This window comes from Cylas formicarius, unplaced genomic scaffold (assembly GCF_029955315.1).
Source record: "Cylas formicarius isolate icCylForm1 unplaced genomic scaffold, icCylForm1.1 PGA_scaffold_1__22_contigs__length_36826433, whole genome shotgun sequence".
In the NCBI taxonomy this organism is placed as follows: domain Eukaryota; kingdom Metazoa; phylum Arthropoda; class Insecta; order Coleoptera; family Brentidae; genus Cylas; species Cylas formicarius.
Genome location: NW_026844264.1, coordinates 24,484,437 through 24,508,947, shown reverse-complemented (window position 1 = coordinate 24,508,947; position 24,511 = coordinate 24,484,437). Strand labels below are relative to the sequence as shown.

Below are 24,511 nucleotides of genomic sequence, written 5' to 3'. Positions count from 1 at the left end.
CTAACTATGTAGATCGTTTTGATTGTCTATTTGGGGAATATGGGAAAGACTCTAATCTGGAATAAATGACGTTACACCAAAATGTGTATCGTTAATTGTCAACTATAAAATGATATTTCCGTCTTCTCTGAAAGAGAGTATGGTTTAATTGGTTTTCATATATTACCAAAATATTATAATTTATCTAAAAACGATCACCCCGTAGATGGTAATTGGGAAGTCATGGGCTCGATTATTTAGAAGTATTTAATTACAAAAAATCGCATGTAGTGGCGTTATCATTTTTTTTCCGATTAATTCCGACCACCGTCTGCAAAGTTATAGAAAAAAAAATGAAACAGTAGGATCTTCACAAAATCGAAAAAAATTGAATTCGAATCATTGCAACAATTAAATACGATTTATTTTTTTATGGAGCACCCTTTTTTCCAATTAATCAAAGCTATAAACTGGACGTCAGTTGTTTCTATCTACCCTCAATAAACCAATACAATTGACCTTCGGTTTTCGGGAAGTGTTTATAATGAGTTCGGCACTCTTGGAAAGAATCACACACAGAGAATAATATTTGAACCTAAATTTTTCATTTGTGCGACAAATGTAAATTTAACGAATTATCTTACTAGAAGTTCACTCTTTCGTCAATATGATAACGCACGCACGCTTTAGCAAGCACGAAAACTAGGTATCCCCAAAAATGACTGGTAATGCTGCGTTGTCCAGTATGAAATATTAACCTACTCTCACATGTTATGACCAGACGCTCATTTCACTCAAACAATATCGAAATTCTTCAGTGGAGTAAGCGTAAAATAATCCATTATTTTAAGCATTTGGTCCCTACGTTAGAACTACTAATAAGAACTACTATTATCCCAGCTCTGTATGTGCTCCTCGATTTGACCCTACTATCATATTAAAAGCAGAGTTCTTGCCAGATCTTAATTAGAAGAGGTGTTGTTTGCCGAACATTGAAATTAAATTTTATGGGTTATTTACAATTAAAAGAAACTAAATTAATAATCAACTTCACTACAAACATTCGAATATCTCTCATGATCGTAAAAAAAATTGTATCGTAAGATCGAAGTAAAGATAAAAGGTGATATATATTAAACAATATAATAATACATATATTAAAAGAGTATGTTTTCGCAAAAACGAGTAAGATTTTATGCAAAAATGTGCTACGCGTATAAAATGTAATCTATATGTTGGTCCCGTAAACATTAAAAACCTGTCGGATCTCCTTTACGGCCATTGGATTATACTTTGGAATCAGTATTTTTAGACTCTAACGACGACAATAACATTTTGTCGACACCAACGCTGCATACAGAAAAGGAGAAAAGTAAACATTTGACCAAGAAGGCACAAACCCGTCGAAAGCGATCCAAATGCGGATTTCTAACCGTCCACTGGTCTATGCTAACTATACAATCGTCTGTCTAATAACATCGCAAACACACCTTCGAGGATTTGTCTAAATTCGAGGCGAAGAAAAAGATGCCAAGCCTTTCCTAAACAAATCAACTCGAGAGCTTTTAAACACTCGCCGCATTCCAGCCATGTTTACTTTTAATTCTTTCTTCTCTGCAGCGAGCGAGGCCTGTTTATGATCAGCCACGCTACTATTTATAGGGGCATGCTCGACTGACTGGAAGTGGTAGATCGGTAAAAAACAGATCCACTGACGCTGATTGAATTATTAGCTCAGTGGCAAGTGAAATTGGAGGTGTATCCGAGCGGAAACCATATAATTATCCCAGTGAAGTAAATCAAAAGTAACGTAAGATTAGAGCTGAGATAATCAAATCTTGCTTTACAAAGGGTCACGCAAGCACTATGCAATTAAGTCCACCTTTTTAAATTGTTTGCTTAATTGTTCATGGTAATTTATTCGACAATTCAATGACAATGTCAAAATGATCTGAAAATCCAAAACAATACTTGCAGCCCGCAATTGCGATTGCAATGTAGTATATTCCCGCATGTTTTGTTCACAAGGCATTGGTTAATGTTACACGTGATAAACTGATATACACTCACAGATTGATCTCAAATTCGTTTGCATTATAAGTCTCATAAGTCTCACAGAGCCTCTAACTGTAAGCAAGACAACCTGTCTTTTATAACAAGCTTATTTAGTTAATACATACTGAAAATTGATACTGTCTGGGATAATTTTTAAAAAGGTCGATACACGTCTCGGCCTTTGGAACATATCAGCCATCACATTAGCGATATTATAATAGTCAAAAAGTCATTCGTTTTAACGCAATTCCCGGTAGGTATATTATTCCTCTACTTAAATATGGTTTCGAACAACCCTGAACTTGCTATATCTAATACTCATTACTGCATGCGGAACATTAAATAAAAAGTATTCATTCGCATCCCTAAACATCTCAAAAAAAAATGGGTTTACTTAAATAACAAATAAAATTAAATAATAGTTCTTATAAATTTTTAATCCAAAAACGCTTACATGCAAATATATTTGCCTACCTTACTAGCAATACTAGCGATATTTTAAAAAATCTGTGACTTTGCTGTGACATAGCATGAAGCAAATTGCGAGTTTCCCATTTCAGGAATGTGAACGCGAATGGTTACAATTTAAATATCTTACACCATTTTATCAGATTTATCATCAGAATGATTTTTGGTATCTTCTGGTGACTATGTTCGTAAAATTTTTTCAAGCCATATGGATTAAATTATCTTCTAAAAGGATTTATATTTTCTTATATTAAGGAATGGATCACTCAACCTATTATATATAGCGACTATTCCACAGCATCCGTGGCTTTCTGCCTCAACTGACTGAAACGTTATCTAAGTGTTTTAATGGAAATTTGAAATTGTGTTAGATCTGTGCTTAGCACATAGTCTTATTTGTTGGATATAATGTTGGCAGAACAACAATATCATCCATTAAGCTTGCAAACACTGCAAACGTAACGGTAAGAATGTTTTAAAAAAAATACTCTCAGACTAATCCGCGGATACCAAATTTGAATACACGCACGAACCGTCGTCAATTTCTAAGGCAGTGATCGGTAGTGCAAATAAGGAATTACATCATGCCTATTTTTGGAATAAACACGATTCGTTAGCTTAAGCTTTATAACCTGCATACATAAGCAAATTTTAAGGTTATTTCAAGGTTCAATGTTTGTCCAATAAATATGTGCAAAGCCCGGCCCGTCAACCAAACCGGCGATATCACCAACACTTAACAATATACTCACGTATACGAAAACTTGGCATTGCAGATTTCTGTAAGAGATCTTTAGAGGGCCCCGGCACTTAATTTGAATATATATGTGGAACAGCAAATTTGTCGTTTTCTTCGAAAATGTACGCTATTTTCTTCGTGTATTGCTTAATAAACTACTGAATTAAGTTGAGCTTTTTTTTAAAAAAAAATCGTTACATTGAGTTTTTGTTTTATCATCAAAATATCTGTGAAACTTATTTAAATAATTCTCACTGTCGATATACCAGATGTGCCAAGCAATTATTAACCGAAACATTTTTATTTCTTCAGAATATGATTTTTGGAACTTTGGATATTACCACCTCAGACTATTATGGATTTAGTTAAAGCGTCAATTGTTTAAAAAAAGAAACGGTTTTCCGTTCATCTTATTGTTGGTGGCAAACTTTTAAATGAGCGCATTTTTTTTTAAATAGGTATAGGCCTCTAATTTTATTTCTAAATAATTTTATGCGAAAGGACGTTTTTAAGAATTTATAATAACTTCTCCAACAATGCAGAGAGGAACGGGAAATAACTTGCACATGTAGCGAAATCACCAGTGAGCGTCAACATATGTGCGTTACATTATTACAGTAATAAATTTTAAAATAGATCAGGATGTGATTTGTTAAGAAATATGTTTATTTATTGCAAAGAAGTTACGATTGCGCGGCTAACTCTAAAATAAATATAATGGGGTAATGTAATTTTTCAGTATGAGTCATTATTATTAGAGATACAAAAAATATATATGAAGCTTTAAAGATATCGAACGGTGCATATTTTATAATTGCTTTTTTATCCATGAAGTGTACGAAAGGTCATTTTAATACCTTCTGGCTTTTTGGTTTTTGAAATCTGCAATAGCTTTTTTGTTCTATAAAATTTATGCCATTTCCTTAATGTGCTGCGGTATCATTAGTTAGTGCTAATGTGGACTGGAATTAATTAATTTCTAATAAATTAATTTCTAGAACAAGATGAACAATATTTGAATTTACACTTTTTAAAAGTAAATTTTATTTGAATAGGGAACTTAAACGAAATTGAATTTGAAAAATATTGCTTATAAAAGTAAGGTTATACTATTAAAAAACTACAGTTCGCAAAAACAAATCAATTTCGCAGTTCTATGTAACAAATATAATCAATTAAAAATTATAAAATTCAAATCCTCTTTTAACGCGCTGTCATTGGCTGTGACCGGTTGTGACGCCAGTTCGCTCGTAAGACTACGCGCCAGCATAGAGAGAGAACCCATTAGAAAACGACAACGCTTGCTTTTGTTATCTTGTATTTAGTATCAAAAAGAAAGTTTTGAAAATGACAGAAGCCGATTTTGTTTATGGTGACATTTTTTTTTAAGCTAGTGGAAACCTAAATACTGATTTTAATAGAATATTATGCAACAAGTGAGGTAATAGTATGTTATGTAACAAGTGCGGTAAACGGCATTTGACTTGCGAGTTTGTTTGACACGAGCGAGTGTTTAATAAATAAGTGACTCAGAAAGTTTATCAAACGTGTTGCAACACGAATGCATTCACTGACATGACCGTCAGAGTGGACAAACGTCAAAATTCAAGGAGTGGGAAATATCTCCGAAAACATCCGATTGCTCGCAAACCTGTCCGGTAAAATCCCGGAAATCTCCGAAGGGGCTCGGATCCGTGGGAAATGTAACTGACGTAGTAAAGTGACGGTTCCCACAAGCTAGATCGTTGTGTAATTATTCATTTTACGGACTGAAGTGAAAAAGTATATTTTTTATTTTATATAGATCACGAAGCCATTCCTGTGGAGACTCCAATAGGATGATTGCAAATTCGAAGAGTTAAAAATGTTTTTCTACTCCCCTCTGTAAAATGCCTAATTATATACCGATCTAGCCTGCGGGAAGCTTCACTATACAATGTCAGTTTTCCACGGATCCGAGTCACTTCGGACCTTTCCGGGGTTTTACGGCATGGGTTTGGGAGCAATCGGATGTTTTCGGAGATTTTACCGCACGGTTTGAATTTTGACGTCTGTCTATTCCTGTTGTTTTCCAAAAATGTTCCCAAAACCAAATACATAGAAAAATTTTATACAATATATCACACAATTTAAATACTACGTGCTATAAGCTACAATTAAAATCTAGTGGACTATTCGGTAAGTAAAGTGACATTTATAATTTTTAAGTTTCCCATTACATACCGTTCGCATAAACTTTAGTGGTTTTTACAGTTTTTATATTAATATCTTGCCTAGACCAATTGTACCATTTTTAAATATCCGTGTGTCATTATCAGAAATAAAACAAAATTGAAGGTTAAGTCCTGCTTTTTCTTGTTTACACGATCTTAAAAATTTAATCTTAAAAGTTCTACCCTTGGAGGGTTTTTCTTCCAATTACAGTCTTTTTCTTTAAATGAACTACTTAATGATAAATTGTAAAAGTTAAATAAACAACATAACGTTTTGAAATTGTGTTTATTCCGTTGTTTATATGACATATCCAATAATACATCTCTCTCTATCTAACGCACACACGCACACAGTTATATATATATATATATATATATATATATATATATATATATATATATATATATATATATATATATATATATATATATATATATATATATATATATATATATAGTTAAAATATTTTGTTTAAATGGTACGAAATTTAGTAATCCAATAATCTGTTATTATTTTTAATTTGTTAAATTGTCATTTTTTTCATGACGGTCGTAAAAAAAGTAAGTATGCAACACGTTTGGTAAACTCTTTATCTCACTCGTTTATTAAGCACTCGCTCCGGTGCGCTGCGCTCGTGCCAAATAAACTCGTGAGTCAAATGCCGTTTACCGCACTTATTGCGTAATATACTATTGCACGGTTAAGACTAAAGTAAGATCTGAACATAGTGTTAACAAAAAACGGCGGGTTTTATTTTCTGGTAGAGGAATAAAAGATTTATCTGGCGTTTTGCGGGTTGTACTCAAACACGATGGAACGATTTTTAATATTGTTTTTGTGTTGCTTCCAACTGCAACTGGCGAGATAAAATACAAACACACCTTTACACGAGCCAAAAATAAACGTAAATAATATAATTCTCGGCCTATAACCCGAGAATAACATAACACTATAACATGTCGCCTTTTCGATCGAAAAGCAGCGGTATGACATCACGGCCATTCCCGCGCATTTAATGTAGTCCAAAAGGAATAGTGTCACAACTTGAATTATTTATTGCATCTTAAATATTGAAGAAATTAAAAAAAAACTGTTCAAGTTCCTTATTGAACTTAATTTCAATAAACGCTCCTCAGTTGACTTTCTTTTACTGCATAAAAATGCAGTGCAGTTTTATAAAAAATATTTTTCTTAACTTAAAGAGAAAAGGATGACTTCTATTTCTTCTTTTTCAAAAATGGTTTAAAAAAAACAAAATCAAGATCTTCTGATCTTCCTTCCATTTAAGATTTTTAAATAAATAGGTGACAGGCTCGCGTTATTCAAGTCAATTCAACACTTTTGAATATTTCACAAATGTTTTTAGAGATACTTGGGGTGCAAAGAAGAAGAGAACGGAAACAGCAAGGCTTAGAGTATTCGGACGAGGCACTTACATTTTGCGGTGACGCATCTGGAACCAGCTTCTCCTTCCTTTGCCACTCGTTTATCTTGCGCAGTGACAACGTAACGTATTTTCTTTCTACGTCGCCCTTAATTCATCGGCCTCCGCTCCCTTTCGTATTACACCGCCCTTTCCATTATTAAAAAGCAATTTGCGCAGCTATTCAAGCTCGCGTTTACGTAACCAACGACGAAGATTTTCCCGCTACGTCCGGTGCGGCGGCGGCGTCCCGGATGCTGGGCGTTGTCACGGCAACCGTCAAAATAAACCGAAGAGCGAGGCCGGTCTGTGCATTTTCCGGATGCACAGCCAGCCAGAATCCTCTCCGACGATTCACGAAGCTAGCGAACGGGAGTTTTATCTCCGCGATCCAGACGTCCGAAGTGCGATGAGGGAGACGTTACAGGGGTGTGTCTGGTGTTCGTTGTACTCGTGTGCCGCATTAACGAAGGTGTGGTTACGAATCGGGAGTTGATATTTGCAGATTTCGAGTGTTAGCGAGTGCCGTTATCGGTGTAAGCCAGTCAAAAATATTAAGCGCATGTTCCGTAAGAAGAAAGTTAGTCTGTAATTAAACGATTGAGAACAATAATTTGAAGGGAAAAGTTGTGTAAACAATATTCGAGCAATTTTGACGCTGTATGGGGATGAATTGCGGATATCGCTCTGCCGGATAATTGAGACATCGAATGATTTTTCTAATTGAGTAAACACCAGCGTAGTTTTTTCTGCAAAGAAGAGCAGTTGCGAATGTTTATTTCGATTTCGCAAATGGGATCACTAAATTATTCATACTTCGTATACATCTCGACAGATATCGTTTATTTTTCATTCGAATGATTCGAACATTCCGTGTTTCGAGAATCGAGAACAAAATTATTATATATTCGAATTCTTAAAAACTAGCACGATGTAGTACTGCTGGTAGATAAGAATTTAATAAATTTGCGCAAATAATAACTGAGTTGAGCGAAATAAACCTGCCAAGTGCTATGGATGGTGATCCCTTTTTTTTTAGAGAATCAGTGATGAAAACCAGGACTTGCTATCGTCTTTTATTTTGAATACATATCAAAAAGTTTTTCTTGTCTTAGAAGATACCAAAAAGAATTGACACTTGAACTTTCAAGATCTTCTTTTTGGTTGACACTTTCTTTATCTCGTGAATAGTCTTCTTTTTTTCTCTCTTTCATGATTGTTCATCGTTCAAAAAGAACACAAACGCTCTATTTAACAAGTTTAACTGCCTATGAGTTGCATATAAAAAACAACAATAGAAATACCAAGAACAAATAACAATATCTGTTTAAAGCATCCAATTTTACTCAAAAAAGTGCTTAAAGTGCGCATCTTTAATCACAATCGCAAAAAAAAACATTTTTGCGTTACTCTAAATACGCTCTAGAATGTGCCATCTATATTTCCATAGCTCTTATACTTACTGAGATCTCCTAGGAAACTGCATTTGCATAACGGTAAACTATAATGTGTGGCGGGTCTGCAGCTTATTTTGTATGCTAGAGTATTCTTGTTGAGAGTGAGTAGAACCCAGCATTCATAAAAAAAATCCCAATGAACATACAAAAAGAAATATTATAACAGCTTTTGGGTTTTCTACAATTTTGACCAGTCTATTGTTCATTAGTGTTATTATTATTACCCCAAAAATAGCGTATTTGATTTTCTGCAGATCATCCCTCCAGCATTGAGATTGCTTTAACCGTTTCCATTATATTTGCAAAAAATGAAAAAAAACTGATGTTTTCTCTTTAAATTGTTTATGAAATATTAACAGTTGATGCCTAGGATTTATAAAAAATATATAATAATGAACTACTAAGGTAACCTTCTGACGGTTTGTCGTACACGTTATCTTTTGACTGGTTTACTCTTTAACCCTTAGAACGAAATGCGCGTCGAAAAATTCGACCCTCGTTTACCCTTCGAACGCTCCCGCACTGCGGATGACGGAGGGGTGTTGATTGATATGACGCCCAAGATCTTGTATAGGTTGGCGTTTACGATATGGCACGTGTCGTTCTACATTGAAAATAGACAGGTGAAAGTATTTGCCTTGCTCTTCTTTCTTATTTATAATTTTTGACAAATGTACTCAAGCAGTGGGTACTTGTTGATTGTTTTCGAGGGAATCAAAAATTCAGAACTGACAACATTTGAATTGTCGTAAATGCGTTATGGTTAAAAGTGCTCGTAGAAATATCCAAACAAAAATTTGAGATCCTGTATATCCAAATAAAAATGGCGGTTTAGTTCAACTGTGAATTACTTACAGCATATATGGTGGTGACATTTTGTCAAATTATTAGAAGAAAATCAATTATCAAAAAAGTTAAAAAAGAGGTAACCATCAATCAAAGCATTATGAACATCGTCAAAATTGACCAAAATAATTATAATTTATATTTTAAGAAGTGAGGATTGATTCAATTCAAGAAAAAACAATTTTCTCAATATTTGATTGTTTATTGTTACTGTCAAATCTGAACTTGCTGAAATTTCTTGATTCTATTTAATAAGTACAGCCCCAAAGAATTTCCGTTTTCAATAGTGTGACTTCATTGCTTATAGCGACTTAAATCGGTGCTGCTCATTCATGTTGCGTATCCTATTACAGGTTCATGAAAACTAAATAGAGAAAATTCAAATTTATTATCAGACTGTAATGAATTTAATATACTAGGGTAGCGCCAAAATTTTCCTGCCTGAATAAGTAGAGTAACAATTTTTTATTATTTTTCAATATAATCCCCCTTAACTTCAATACACTTATTACATCTCTTTATTAACAACTCAATTTCTTTAAAAATATATTTTTTTGGTTTGTCTGCTGAGCCAAAACAGCCTCTTTTAACTCAACTTCGTCGTTAAACCGCCGTCCACGTAAGTCCTTTTTCAAATATCCAAACAAACAATAGTCGCCGGGGGCCATATCTGGACTATAGGGAGGATGATCTATCTGTTGGAACCCACACCCTAAAATGGCAGCTTGTGCAACACCAGCAGTATGGACAGGTGCATTATCGTGCAAAAGACGCACACCTCTGGTCAGTTTTCCTCGACGTTTTACACGTATGCAGTCTCGCAATTTATGTAATAATGTTGCGTCATATTTACCATTGACAGTGGTATTAGTTCCTTTAAAATCTATCAAAAGAATTCCTCCACAATCCCAAAAGTTCGTGGCCATCACCTTTTTTGTTGACTGACAGACTCTGATTTTTTTTGGAGGTGCTTCACCCTTACGACGCCACTCCATTGATTCTTTTTTCGATAGAGGGTCATAATAGAGAACCATAGTTTCATCTCCCGTTACAATAGTTTCTATCACATTCTTAGGTTATGACCCACAGAGTTCCAGAAAAAACAGCGCACACTCGACACGGCGTTGTTTTTGAATAGCCGAAAGGTTTTTAGGAACCCATCTTGCACTAACTTTATGCATACCTAAATGAGCATGCAGGATTCGACTAACACTTGTATCAGAAAGCTTAGTAATTTCTCAGATTTCCTTAACCTTTAAACGTCGATCACTCAATACCACCTCTTCCACAATTGCAACAATATCTTCCGTTATGACCTCTACTGGTGGACCAGTTCTTGAATCATCTTCAAGGGCCTCCTGTCCCATTCGAATACAGAATACGAAGGAGAACTTTGGCCGTATACACCATCTTTCTTTAGTAATTTTAGGTGCTAAGCCTTCTTTTGTTAAAAACTTTATGACTGCTCGATACTCAATTTGCGTTATGTGCGACATTTTTTCAGACAGGTCTTGTTTAAAATGCTGTCAATAAAAAACTATTTGACGCAAGACTTTAATTTTTTGTTCGCAGCCTACTAAGATACATATTTAAAAGAAGACTAAGTTTTATCGTGATACTGGAGCTGCATCTATGTCAGGCCGGGAAATTTTGGCGCTAACCTCGTATATTTCTTGGCCGCGTTGCGTCATTACCAGAAAAAGCGGTACACCTACAGTTCAGAAAGGATGGGGTGGTTATTGATAATGTAATTTTGTTGGATAAGATTTAGTTAACTGCTATAGCAGATTAGTTTTTTGAAAAACTATAGACAATGATCCGTAGTTAACATAAAGGTACACATATAAATAGTAATATACTTAAATAGACATGTTTTTGTTAATTTGGGAGGAAATTGGATTGCCAAACAATTGTTTCACCGAATCCATGAAATCCCAGAAACGTTGCTAACTTGCCCTTTGTCCATGGATATTTCATCGAAATGCAAAAATATAATCAAAATGAAAAATACCAATCTTTTCTATCTGATTATTAATATTCATTTAAACAGTTCACAAAATTGCTGTTAATTCGGCTAAACAAATTTTAACCAAAAATTTTGATTTGATGCTATAACTGCTAATGAAACTTTTTGCAGTCCTGTAATTTTCTTTGTTTTCGTTTCAGCACTCCGATACCAAGACGCAGGAAAATGAAGAAACTGCAAAAGTGAGTAAACTATTTTTGCACCAAATACATAAAAACTTCCCTTTGTTATATCCATGTTACAAAATTTTGTATTTCTTTCAATTCCTGGAGTTTTTGCGAAGTTTATTCGAAATTAGTTTAATTTATCATTTCTAATATTTTCACATTTACTTGTTCATAACTATTTTTTGTTTCCTTCAACTTTGAACTTTATTGCAGATGTTGAGATCCAACACGTATAACGGGCGAGATGTTCACCGGAATCAATTGACACTGGGAAGATCTGGCTCGGCGACGACAGCAAGCATGGATTTGAGCTACGTGACCGAAAGGATTATTTCGATGTGGTTTCCACCCTCCGTCTCTCCGCACTCATTTAGACAGAGTCAAAGGCAAGCGGCCCACATGCTCATGAACAAACATGGGTATAATTATATGGTAGGTGAACATTTTACCTTACCTATATAATTATGGCAAAAGGCCGTTGTATACGCGGCATTAATTGAATAATCTCGTATATGGGTGGATCGATTATTTATGTTACTTTATCGCAAATACAGAAAAAGGAGACATGGATTACAGATTTTAATTGCAAATGTCGAAAAAAATAACATCGTTCCTATAGAAATTTTTTTTTTCGCATCACGTTGAAATTTTTGAAATATGCTGCACAAAAGTATCTGTAATTGAATTAAATACAAAATTACAATGGAATGATTTGGTAACTTTAAATTTTATGGTAAATTTCTCCTATAAACGTAGCCTGTTCTAATTAAAATCATTTGTCAAAATGTATGTCATATATTTGACTGCCGACTAGTCAACGTTAACTTTATACCACTGCAATGTCGATTGCGAACTCTTTTAAGCGTGATGCACCTGATATATCGATGCAGTTAGTCAATCCGGTTGCTAAATACAATTTTTGTGGTAATATTACTATGCATTTTTCGATACATAGTTTTCTGTTGAGAAATAAAATTATTATTATTATTACTCTTCAGTCAACACTGCAACTGTAATTACAATTTAAATATGCTTTTTATTTTATAATTTTTTTTTTGCTCAAAATTTTTTTCTTCAAAATTAGATCAACCAAAAAATTAAACATTTAGTCCAGTTTTTCTATTAAAACATGAGTATTGGTTGAAATTGTGTTTTAAACTACTGTTACTCCAAAAATATATCAGATTAATCTGTTAGTTGCTTTTAGGTATTCATTTTTTTAATTTTTAATTTTAAACTTTATAGATTCTAACAGTAACACGGGTAATTTACCCATTCGTACGTGCTTTGTGGTTAATTTAATTATTTATCGATATGTTTTTCCATTCTCTGAATTAACTTTTGACTCATATTCTATCTACCTTAGAAAATTCTAATTTAAATTTATAAAGCGTTTTGGTTTGAAATATTTCGCTTTTTACCTGGTGTTGATTTGCCTCTCAACAGACGTAAAAAAGACAAAAAGTAAGGTTAGGCGCCGCCATGGGAAATCCCGAAATAACTCGAAACGACTCTTGGTCTGTCGGTGACGGTAGATTACAAAAACAACCTGAGATATGTGTCTTTTACTTAATAAATCTCCGGGTTGCTTTTTAATATATAGATACCAGAATTTATTTTTGTTTTTTGGGCGAACAGATATTAAGTATAATTTTGACAACATCTGGAATAATCTTTGGTGTCTTCCTAAAAACTTTTGAACCAAAAAATCTCTATACAGGGTGTGAAACAATTGATGATGGATGGGTATTATGATATCAGAAACTGTTGAATGGAAATATAAAAAAAAACTAAAATAATGACTATAGAAGACGTATGAGTAATCGAATGTTATTCGTTCATTACCTTTTTCATGACTTTTCCCGCTTTGCGGTATGACCAAATTTCCTATCGGTTGAATGCTACGATATGTGTGGTAACCTAAATCATGAAACCTAAAGTAGTTGACACAAATCTAGGTGCAAAAGAAATAGTTAATAGAAAGTGTAATTACGTATAAGTCGGTTAAGTCCAGTTGTTGCACTGCCAGCTTTCTAACATTTCATATCTTTTGTTTCAGGTGTTTAACCTATCGGAACCAAAAAAATCTTTGAGAAACGAACACAAAAACGTGACGGAAGCGAGCTGGACCCCTAACTTGGCACCCCCTTTAGAGAGGCTCTGTAGCATATGCAAAGAAATTGATTCGTGGCTCTCCAAGGATCAGCACCGAATAGCGGTATTACACGCAAGGTAGGGAGAATTAATTTTGTAGCCGTTACAACACAACAACAAACATTTTTACAGGGGTTCTAAAGAAAAGCTGGGTGTGATTGTCGCAGCCTACATGCATTATTCTAGCATATGCGGCACGGCTGAACAAGCGTTGGATAGATTCTCTATGAGGAAATTCTTGGATGATAATATTGGTCCTTTGCAACTGCCATCTAACCGAAGGTTGGTAGTTTGAAAACGAACAAATTGAGAATATCTGCAATAATTCGCAATATAAGATTTAGAATTAATTTAAATTAATAGAAACGTTTAATTCAGCTTTTAATATGTAATTGTAGCAATCTACATCATAAGTTTTTTTTTCTATCGTAATTAAATAAATGCAGATTTATACAAATATATAATCAAAATTTTGCACCAAATCTGGAAGTGACATTCACTTCCAATTTCCAATTTTTTTTTCTACTTTTACAGTGTTTCCTGTATACTTTGTATGCAGTTCGGTATGGTTGGGTAAAATTGCGAATATTTTACTCAATATGTGAAATATTTCTCGCAAGTGCTAAAAATTTTGGACTAGACATTAAAAAATCAAGATATCGCGACTATTTGCTTGTGACACCATTTTAATAGACCAGGTTTACTAAAAAATATTATTTAATATATTCACAACAATATTTTTTTCTTTTTTTTTCAAGATACGTCGATTATTTTGCCGGTCTTTTGTCGCACAACATTAAAATCAACGCCGCTCCTCTTTATTTGACCCACGTGACGGTTTTGGGTGCCCCAGTTTTCCAAAACGGTGGATGCAAGGCCTTTCTCAAGCTTTACGAAGGACAGACTCCAGTTTATACCTCAGGTATGTTTAGTATATATTTTTTGAAAACTATTTTATACTCTTAAGTTAAGAACATGAATATTCCTAACAAATTCGATCATTAATTGATTTTTCAGACCACGTATTGTTGAATTTTGTTTTTGAACAGGAAAATGACTTCAAACACATCAAAGTCAGGTCTTTCAAATTTTCCAATTCTATTTCTTCTGATTTTAATTATGTTCAGGGTAAAGCATCAATTCAAAATATTGAGGATTTCGCTTACCATGTCATGTTGTTCAATATCTGAACATTTTTACTCATTTTATTTAAACTTATTTATTAAAAAATATAACACTCCTTTTAATCAATAAACTCCATTTGCACAATATACATGCTACTATAGTTTACTTTTCCACATAATCCTCTTCGTATTATGTTTTGGTTTGCCCACCTTTCGCTAAGTTATTGGAAAAATGATTTTGAAAAACATATATTTAATTTAGTTAAAATTACTAATACATTTTTTAAAAATGATAATTGCATTTCAGGTGTTTATTACGTGTCAAATGGCGTGTCTCACTTTACCGTGAACATAGCTGGCGAACGAAAGAGTGGCCTTCAACTTCGCGGAGACATTTTAATCAAATGCTATCACCGAGACCTGGGCACCGGCAGAGAAACGATTTTTGCCTGCCAATTTCACACGTGCGCGGTCTCCGATCACACCCTCAGCTTTACGAAACAGGAGCTGGATTATGCCTGCAATGGTAAGCGAATTTTAAAACAATAAGGCGGTCATTTCGAATTTAACTATCTATGCAATCTCATGATCAAAGTGCTCCAGTTTTGTTTTTTTGAAAGAAAAGCTTTATATATCTTTAACTTTTTCTGCTTGGGTTTTATTTTAATACGAATTCAATGTTGCCAAAGTTCAACTTTTCTTTGAATGCAGAAGAGGATCTTTCGGTGTTGAAACTTCTAAATTCTATTGTCTCTGTTTGACCTAATGACATATCGTTTGGGACAGTGCGTTATGAAAGTTGATTGCACCCAACTCCGTCACGGATGAACAGCTTAAACCAGTATATAGACGAAACTACTGCCCTGTAAGTGCAGTAGTCTCGTAAATAGTTTATCAGTTTGAAGTTAGCAGCTAAAAGTTGGCGGCCAAAATTACGGAAAAAGCCGAACCACCAGTGACGGCGGAGATTTCTAAACCAGTTTAGGAAGCAACTGATTCCAATTAAATAGATCTTTCGCGTTCGTTTTTAGAAAAACATTTTTATTGCAATAGGGTGAAATTTAAAAGTTGTCAATATTTTTTTCTACTTCAATAGAAATTTACACACTTTTATTTCTTGATAAAAATGTGTTTCCAAATGTTAGCTTTCGTTTGTAGTAAAAATACTCGCTTGCACTCCTGTATGGCTGTTGCTTAGGGTGAAACTTAAATGTTGTCAATATTTTTTTCTACTTTAATCTAAATTTACACACTTTCATTTCTTGATGAAAAAGTGCCCACAAAAGTTAGTTTTGGTTTTGCAGTAAAAATATTCCCTTGCAGTCCAGTACGAGAGTTGCTATAGGGTGAAACTAAAAAGTTATAAATATTTTGTAGTGTGTAAATCTCGATTAAAGTAGAAAAAAATATTTACAACTTTTTAGTTCCACCCGTACGAGGCTTCAACCGAATATTTTCTCTGGAAACGTAAGCGAAAGATCTATTTCATTTGAATCAGTTGCTTCCTTAACTGGTTTTGAAAACTCCGCCGCCACTGATTCATCAGCTCTTTCCGTAATTTTGGCTGCCAATTTTTAGCTGCTATGCTCACACTGGTAACTAGTTTTTAGTTTACACTTGATTTTGTTAAAATTTGTTTAGGGTAGTTTTAAACCTTTGCTACGTATTATTTTTTAACATTATTTTTCGAAACGTTTAGGTATACTTCTAAAGTGATGACAAAAGATAAAGTTAGTAAAACGATTAGATATGCTTTTTTACGAGAATTCCATCATCGCCGATTTTAACACTCTCGTATCAACGACATTGCAAGGCTAAACATAGCCTCGGGCGTACGAGCATTTTTTGAAATTTTAAAATAATCGATAACATTTCTGTCTGTAGTGACAGTGCTTGGACGATGCTATTTCAAATTTATGTTTTATTAATGTGGTAAATTGTAAGCGACTAAGACAAAAAACGTCAATATCATTACAAGAGTCATTCAATAATTTCATCAACTGATAGAGAGGACCATTGATCAGAAAATTGGTTCTTAGAGTTACTAGGTGAAATACAGGTGATCCCCTTACAGTCCTTGAAGGCACATGAAAGTTCAGCTGGCTCAGCAACTCGGGGCAATCCACAAATGAATTGCCAAGTTTATATAAAAACTGAAATGAAAGGTACCTCGTCCGATTCAACAGTGACGAAATCTTAGATATTAGTAATAAATCACTTTGTGGCATTTCCTTAGCCTGGTAGAAACCATTTACATGAAAGTGAAGAAATTTCAGAAACTTTCTCACGTGTTCCATTTTAAGTGATGTACTTGCCAAATAGTGGTTGCCACACCGTTGAACCATACTCTTGCTTCGAGCGCAATAATTACAGTATAACAGTCTTAAAGTATGTTCCCTTGCAAAATCTCTAGAATTTCTCAATATGAAACCCATCATTTTGAGTGCACCGCCAAAAGTTACACCCAGGTGTTTAAAATTGTCACATTTTCTTAATAATACGTTTTCCAGATGCTAATTAAAAGTTATAGTATCAGTTTTGTTTGAAAATGTCATTGCGAAACATTTATCTGCATTCAGGGGTAGGTTATTAGAAGCACACCAAGAACCAATAATCTCCAAATCATTTTCAAGAGACACGCAATCCACCACACTATCAGTCATTCTAAACAATTTCACATCATCAGCAAAGTGCAAAATTTGACTATCAATGTTAGCTACTATATCATTAATGAAAAGCAAGAACATCAATTGCGCTAAATTGGTACCCTGACAAATGATGCTACTGACCATACTGGATTCTGTTATGCATATATGACATTATGAATGTTACAAGATCATCACAAAATCCACACATTAGAGAGCAGTACAGTGCGGTCCACCTCCAAAAGTCTATGTATTGCCCATCCACCCGCCTCCTGTCGTCCAAAGCTTTAACAGTGAATTCTGTAAAGTAAGTCTAATTACTGATGGTGCATTAAAGAAATCATGTTGTTTGTGGCTTATCAAGTGTTTCATCTGGCTGAAAGTACTATCATGCAGCGACATTTCGAAAGCCCTCCCAAAAGGCGATATTATCGATACAAGACTTGGATATATTTGATGCTTTTCCCTCTTTTAGGCCTCTTTCTAGACATCTGCTAGGGCTGAGTTAAAAATAAGAGACATGGGTTGAACCAAAGCATATGCGCAATCTCGCACAACCAAACAAGGAACTTTGTCAGGACCACAAGATACTTTTTTCCTAACCCGTGCTAGTGCTATTGATATAGTGTCATCAATGAAGTGATCAATAGTAATAAATGGGATCTGTTGGGAGGCGTCTAGTATACCCCCTTTGAATATCCCTCCTCAAAAATTTTTATGAACAGATTTCTATGGATAGTAACACGTGCATCTTGAAGAAGGTAAGGTAAGGTAATTAAAAAAAAAATGCAGCCCCACTGAACTACTTATTATTAAAATTCACGTAACCGTTTTTTTTTTATGACGCTGAACTTTACGATCAACATCCGGCGATAAAAAAAAAACAAATCTAACGTTATCCGACTCCCACGTATTATAACGTGCGACAAAATATGGCACGTATGCACCTATAAATTATTGTAAACATTATTATTCTTTTGCGATATAAGCTGATAAGCGATATCGATTACAGCTATCAGTAGATACATAGATCACGCGTAATCCGTGAGCGCGAAAATAACGGTTTGCATTCATCGATGAGATCATTTCGTTACCGAAAATTGTGGCCATTTTTCCTTGAATCTATTTATTCTGTGAATGTGCTTTCATTCCCTCTTTAAGGAGTTATTTTTGTATGGCACCAGGTATTTTTTTAAATTTATTTATTGCATTTCAGCGTTTGACAAGGTAAAAGTGAAAAGTGGATTTAAGATTTAAAGCCATCCCTTCTTATTATAATAATATAATAATTTTGGAGAGCGCACTCTGCGTTACATTACGGTTACTAAAAAAAGAATCAAACTCCACAGCATGTAAATGTGGCAAATTAATTAAGACTTGAGCATCATTTATAATTGGTTTCAATTTCAGTTCAGTTTTTTTCGAAAATTGGCCTAGGGAGTATTTTTTAAATAGACATTTATATTGTAGCAAACAGTACGATTAAACATTAATGAAGCTACTCTGGGTAAAGTAGCAAAGTAGCAAAGTTAAATAAAAAAATGTCCTCTCCTTTTTCGACAAATACGTCACCTCCTTGTCAATTTTTTTTTCTATCGACGCACTCTATCTAACCACTAGTAGTTACGTTCATCAGTTTTTTGTCACAATTTGTCACAAATAGTAACATCATTTTAAACGAAACTTAAAATTTCAAATGGCAAATGAAGCGTTTTAGAGCAAATTTCGATTCGAACTCTTCTTTTGTTATTAAATCATCGCCTTGCGAATCGCAAAATCTATATTTTAAAATAATTTGAATGAGAATTTACGTTTTCTGAGTAGTAAACATGAACATCTATAAAAGAATCAAACTTAAAATTAAATGTCGGGCTTTTTTTTTAAGTATTTTTTTATATAATTGTAAACTAACCTGTGAAAAGTTTAATTTGGCAACACTGTACAACAACCATACAGTAAATACAGTAAATGACGTCGGTTGGTTGCTTTTAAGAGTTTTTTCCTCTCCAGTGTGGTGCAGAGCAATCACTAATTAAAATGAAATTCGCTCGAAGACAGACAAGGTGTTATTGTAATTGAAAATAATTGTGATATGAAAAATTGACTCTGTATATAATTATTCTACGCAACAACTTCAGAATTCAATATTTTAAAAAACGATTTGTTTAATTTAATTTCAGCCCGGTCAATTCATTACCATCATTATAAGACACTTAATACTTTAAGGTTCAAAATTAAGATTTAATTATTTATTTTAATTAAGCTTTGCGATAAAATTATTGATTTTTGCTTTAAAAAGAGATAAAATTATCTCCATTATCTAAAAGTAATTTATAAAGGAAATAACAATTAGTCCTTTTTTAAAGATTTTTGAAGGTTTATTGTTTTTTAAACGTTATATTGCATAAAACTTTATTAGAAAACTCGAAAATAGGAAAATTTGTTATCAGAGTTATACAAATTTGATAAGCAATCGAATATTTTGGTCTCCAAGTCTTTGGTGTAAGCGTTGATGTTTTGAGCAGATTTGCCATAGAATTAATGCTACTTTAAAAATATCAATATATTAAGTAGCTAATTTTTGAGGTTGTTTTTTGAAATAAATATACACATTAAAAAGGCCACGTTAACTTTAGTTTTAACGAAAATTACCAGGATGTACTTGACCTGGCCTCGTATATCTATTCCGAGAGCTGAACAATACTTTGTGTCACAAAAACGAAAAGAGCTTGTGAAATTTTGTTTATTTCATTTCTTTTTTCGCAATAAAGTAGGGCTCTCCTGAGAAAGCCTCATCTGTTTATATACAGGGTTAAGGTAACTAATTGCCGTATCAAAAATTTTCCAGCCGTACAAAAAAAATGAAAAATGTCTTTACTGTAATTGGGAATTGGAACTGCTGGAATTCCTGCTGCATCGTATTGTTGCTGCCGCGATGCGTACAATGCATCGAGTTTATATTATGAGCAATGTTGCACGAAAGAATGCGACGATTAAAAGGCGCGTTTTGCGAAAACGCTTTTTAATAATGTTATAGTCGACGTGTCTTCCGATAACTAGCACGAATGTGGGCAACACGTACTGAACATAAAAGAAAAAATGAAATGCGCACGAATGTACTCGAACAATTATTTATGTTGACACGTCTGGTAATTCGAGAAAATATTTTTTTGTAAACACATTTATTTCAAATACACGAATTTTCTTTTTTACTTGTCAAATTCTTATTCTTGCAATCCATTCTTCGTCTTTTTTAACTGCTGTACACACATTAAACAACGGATATAACTTAACTACACGCCTTTGTGACTTCCTTGAATATAGGTGTAATAATAAATGGCTTAAACTACAGCTGCTTTAGTGAGCTTTCGCAGATTCTCGAGCAAATATCACGTCGAAAGTGTTATCACTTCCCAGTTTACAATGACAGTGATAGCTTTCAAAAGTTAACATGTGTAAATCAAAATTTAAAAGCATAATTTTCCATTGTCATAGATATTATAAATTCATTGCTTCTTCGGTCGGTCAAGTTTAATAAAATTCGCATATATTTTTATACTCACCTAAACGACCTCTTTGTTTGCAAGCTCAATTTTCTGCTCGTTCAAATTAAAAGGAAAATCCAGTACATATTATTGGGATACATTTTATCCATACATACATTTATCTCGTTTTTACTATATTTCACTTTTATAAAAATTATAATAATAATTCCTGATACACATACTTACCATTTCTTGAGTATTTTTTTCACGTGGCATAATTCTCTAATGCTGTTTATACGCATTTTCTTCTCGGGATCCCAAGCTTAGATAAAAATAAGGCAGAAACATTTTTTTCATTTCTTGACACGGACAATTGATGTCGCAATCCTTAAGTAGTGCATCCGATCGAGTCCAAGTATCTCTAACAGAGATCTTATAATAATAGTCTTCATTAACTCAAAAAAATATATTTTTTTATGCTTTACAAAAATAATTTTGTTTGCAGTTTATTCTCAGTCCTAGTAAACTTGTAAAAAGCGGTTTGTGTGAATAAGCCTGCATGTAATGACGCTTGAACTACCTAAATAAAATACTTCAATTGTTTCAGATCCCCGATTTCCCGTTGACGGAGCAGTCGAGCTCCATTTTTCTCCCGGTTGTGACGCGAGACACCCAGTGCCGGCCCCAACACCCGCAGTCCCATTTACCCTGTCGAATGACCCCATAGTCAGAGCCGACACACCTTTCACCTTGGATGAATTCGACGAAGAAGATTCCGATTCAGGTACAACTTTTCTTTTAACAAATGTACCACAGCAAAACCAAAAATTATTTGTCGATAATTTCGTTCTAACGTTTACCATCACGATTAATTAATCCTCGCAATTTTATGACAGTAATTACTCTGTTACATAAGGTCGCATCAGCGTTAATTTTTGTTGTAGCCTACTTCTAACGTCTTTATCTAAATCAAATATTTTTTTGATCCTATTGACAGGCCACGATCAAGCAAACGTCATTTTAAAAGGAAAACGATATTTTTTAAAGAAAACGCTGAATAAACCAGCTATAAAAATAATGTGCCTTTTTAAATGACTAGTAGAAAAGTAGAGGCGCGACGGCAAATGTACATGAAATATGTTTGTTTTCCGTTTTCAGACAAAAATTAGAAAGCAACTGCTGACATTAACTTATACAGCAAGATCACTTATAGATCAGTATAGTTTTCCACGTGTTATATTTGCTTGCAATCTATATACAGATCAAATGAAAGATTTAACGTAAAAATTAAACATAACCTATTCAATTCAAATGTGATATGCTTACGAAATGAATTGAAATTGAATTTGTTAATATTCATATATTAATATTTATTAATATTTTTCCTTAAAGAATCATTACTTTCTCTCCAAAAATAACCTCTAGTTCATCTAAATACCTTGACAGGATCATTTTCAAGTTTCTACTTCCGAGAGGTTTCGCGAAAAACTTGACAACGGGCAAGCGTTCTACTTTAATCCAAATATAACAAAAATTAGTGCTTTTCCAGAAACGAAAAAATTGTGCAAGGGTGATTACAAAACCAGCCAGCTTATTATTTTCGTCACCACGCACCTACAACGGTTTTACAAACGAACAGTAATAAGCCGCTTCTAAAAATATAGTTTCGCTATGAACCAAACGAATTCGAACGGAAAGACTGCTGGCTTTATTTCTGGGTTATATTTCATCGTACTATTTCAGTGTACGAACGGCAAGTCGATGGAGTAGATCTAGTGATTGTGAAGTAATTCACTAAGGTATCAATCAGTCTTCGTAGGTAGTGCAGTTTTATTTTTAGGTGTTGGTGGTGAGTAAATTATCTCCCGGGCCTATTTTTTTAACTAAAAACTGAAACATCACTGAATAGATCTTCGCCTGAAAAACAAAAATATGCAGATGAGATACAAAAAAGTCAGAGTAACTATAATGTTAGAAACTGGTCTTGAATGGCTTCGCCAGTTGGACTTTTGACTTGGTTGTCTATCGAATTCGTAATTAGACAGCAGAAAAGTACACAAGTTTTTAAAATCCTAAAATACAATTGAATGAGACATTTCAATAATGTTTGGCATTTATATTTCAGACAACTGTACCAATTTTGTGTTGTTTTCAATACTTTTCACAATTTTTTGAAAGACTTATATTGCTATTGTCAGATAATTTTGGAACAATGTTTATTTCCTAAGTGGTTTTGAACATTTTGAGATATTTTTAATTTCGGAATAGCATTTTTTTTTTGCGATATAAATTGGGTGGTAATTTTAATTGTTTATTATAATGCAATATCAGTTATCTACACAGGCACTAACGTAACAAAATAAAGAGTTTTGGGAACAAAGTTGTTAAATTAAGCTTTGTGAAAATATTGTTACCAGCGATGCGATAGAGGTTGTTAGCCTCCTTTAAATCGAAAATGTCCATTTTATCTATCCCTGAGAAAAGGTTCTTGGAGTACTGGGTGCCGGAAAATTTTGGGACAGAGTTGGTGATTCTAGAGCCCTTGCTGAGATACTGCGGTAAATCCGGAGATTTGATATGATTTCTCGATCGCATCGAAATGAGTTTTTAATTTTGGGACAGTTTTTTTAATAGTTATAAATAAATATTAATAGAAATAAATTTCGAACATGAGTCAGCTAATAACTAGTAAACTTAGAAAAACGTAGTAACTTATAATTTTTAAAAATAGTTCAGAGCATAAATAGTTCAACAGAAGACTCCTTGAAGTTCGAACTTACTTGCAAACCCTGCTACGAAAAAGATGACCCGATTTTTTTCGCAGCGTTCATCTCGAAGAGATAGTTTCGACCAGAGGGCATCGTCCATTACGGCGTTATTAATCTAACCGTATCAACTTTTAAAGTGTTATAAATGCACCGTAAAAGGCAACGAATAACTGACAGCGTTTGCTTAATGGCGTAGACGGATGTTTAACGAAAGTAAACACGAATCGGCGCCCCGGGCCGCCATTTCTGTAAATGGAATCGAGAAAATTGACATCTGTTATTAGTTTGCATCAGATTATTAGTAGTTGTTTCTGCTTTGGTAACCGCATCTGATCCTCTTACTCGTCGACAGTCTGCCGACAAAGCTTCAGCTACGGTTCTTACCACGTATGACATGTGTATTATTACAATCACAGTAACATACTACATAAGTATACATATGAGATCCTAATGAATTGAATTTCGTGAAAATGCACGGTACTAAGATTGAACTCCACCTCAATCCGAATTAGATTTGGAAGAAATCATCAATACTTATCTATTTTTCGCTATGCTTTTTTTCTGTTTTTCTCCTACGTTAAATCTCTTCATTTTTTCATTTTCAACGTGAGTATAGACGCAAGCTTATTTGCTGATCACATATGTGCCACTAACAGAAAAAAAAAATTGTGGTTTCATTTTATTCAAATTTCTAAAAAAGTTATATAAATAATTGGTATATACTTTCTTAAACATAAAATCCGTTTCATAGCAATTCCTCAGAAACTTACACGTTCCCCAGACGAGAACTAGCTCACACATGAAGTACCTAAACCGAAAACGATACAGCAATAACAAATATAGTGTCTTACGACTAAAAATATCTTGACAATTTTATTCCAAATGGATAATACCATGGACTGATGTGTCGCAACACCGACGGTACGGGTGGTATTCCACGAATTTCTCATTAGGGCTATCG

The 24,511-nt window shown here is 33.8% G+C and overlaps 1 protein-coding gene across 10 annotated transcripts in view; it reads left to right on the top strand.

The window, feature by feature from the left end:
• LOC132696894 (tensin-1-like) overlaps positions 1 to 24,511 on the top strand; it is a 119,173-nt gene that overhangs the window by 73,323 nt on the left and 21,339 nt on the right. For all 10 annotated transcript variants that reach the window (XM_060662010.1, XM_060662017.1, XM_060662018.1 and 7 more), the window contains 7 exons: positions 11,348 to 11,389; positions 11,588 to 11,806; positions 13,434 to 13,606; positions 13,661 to 13,810; positions 14,287 to 14,450; positions 14,960 to 15,178; positions 21,390 to 21,566. In XM_060662010.1, coding sequence (XP_060517993.1) covers positions 11,348 to 11,389; positions 11,588 to 11,806; positions 13,434 to 13,606; positions 13,661 to 13,810; positions 14,287 to 14,450; positions 14,960 to 15,178; positions 21,390 to 21,566 — 1,144 coding nt within the window. The remainder of the gene's footprint in view (positions 1 to 11,347; positions 11,390 to 11,587; positions 11,807 to 13,433; positions 13,607 to 13,660; positions 13,811 to 14,286; positions 14,451 to 14,959; positions 15,179 to 21,389; positions 21,567 to 24,511) is intronic.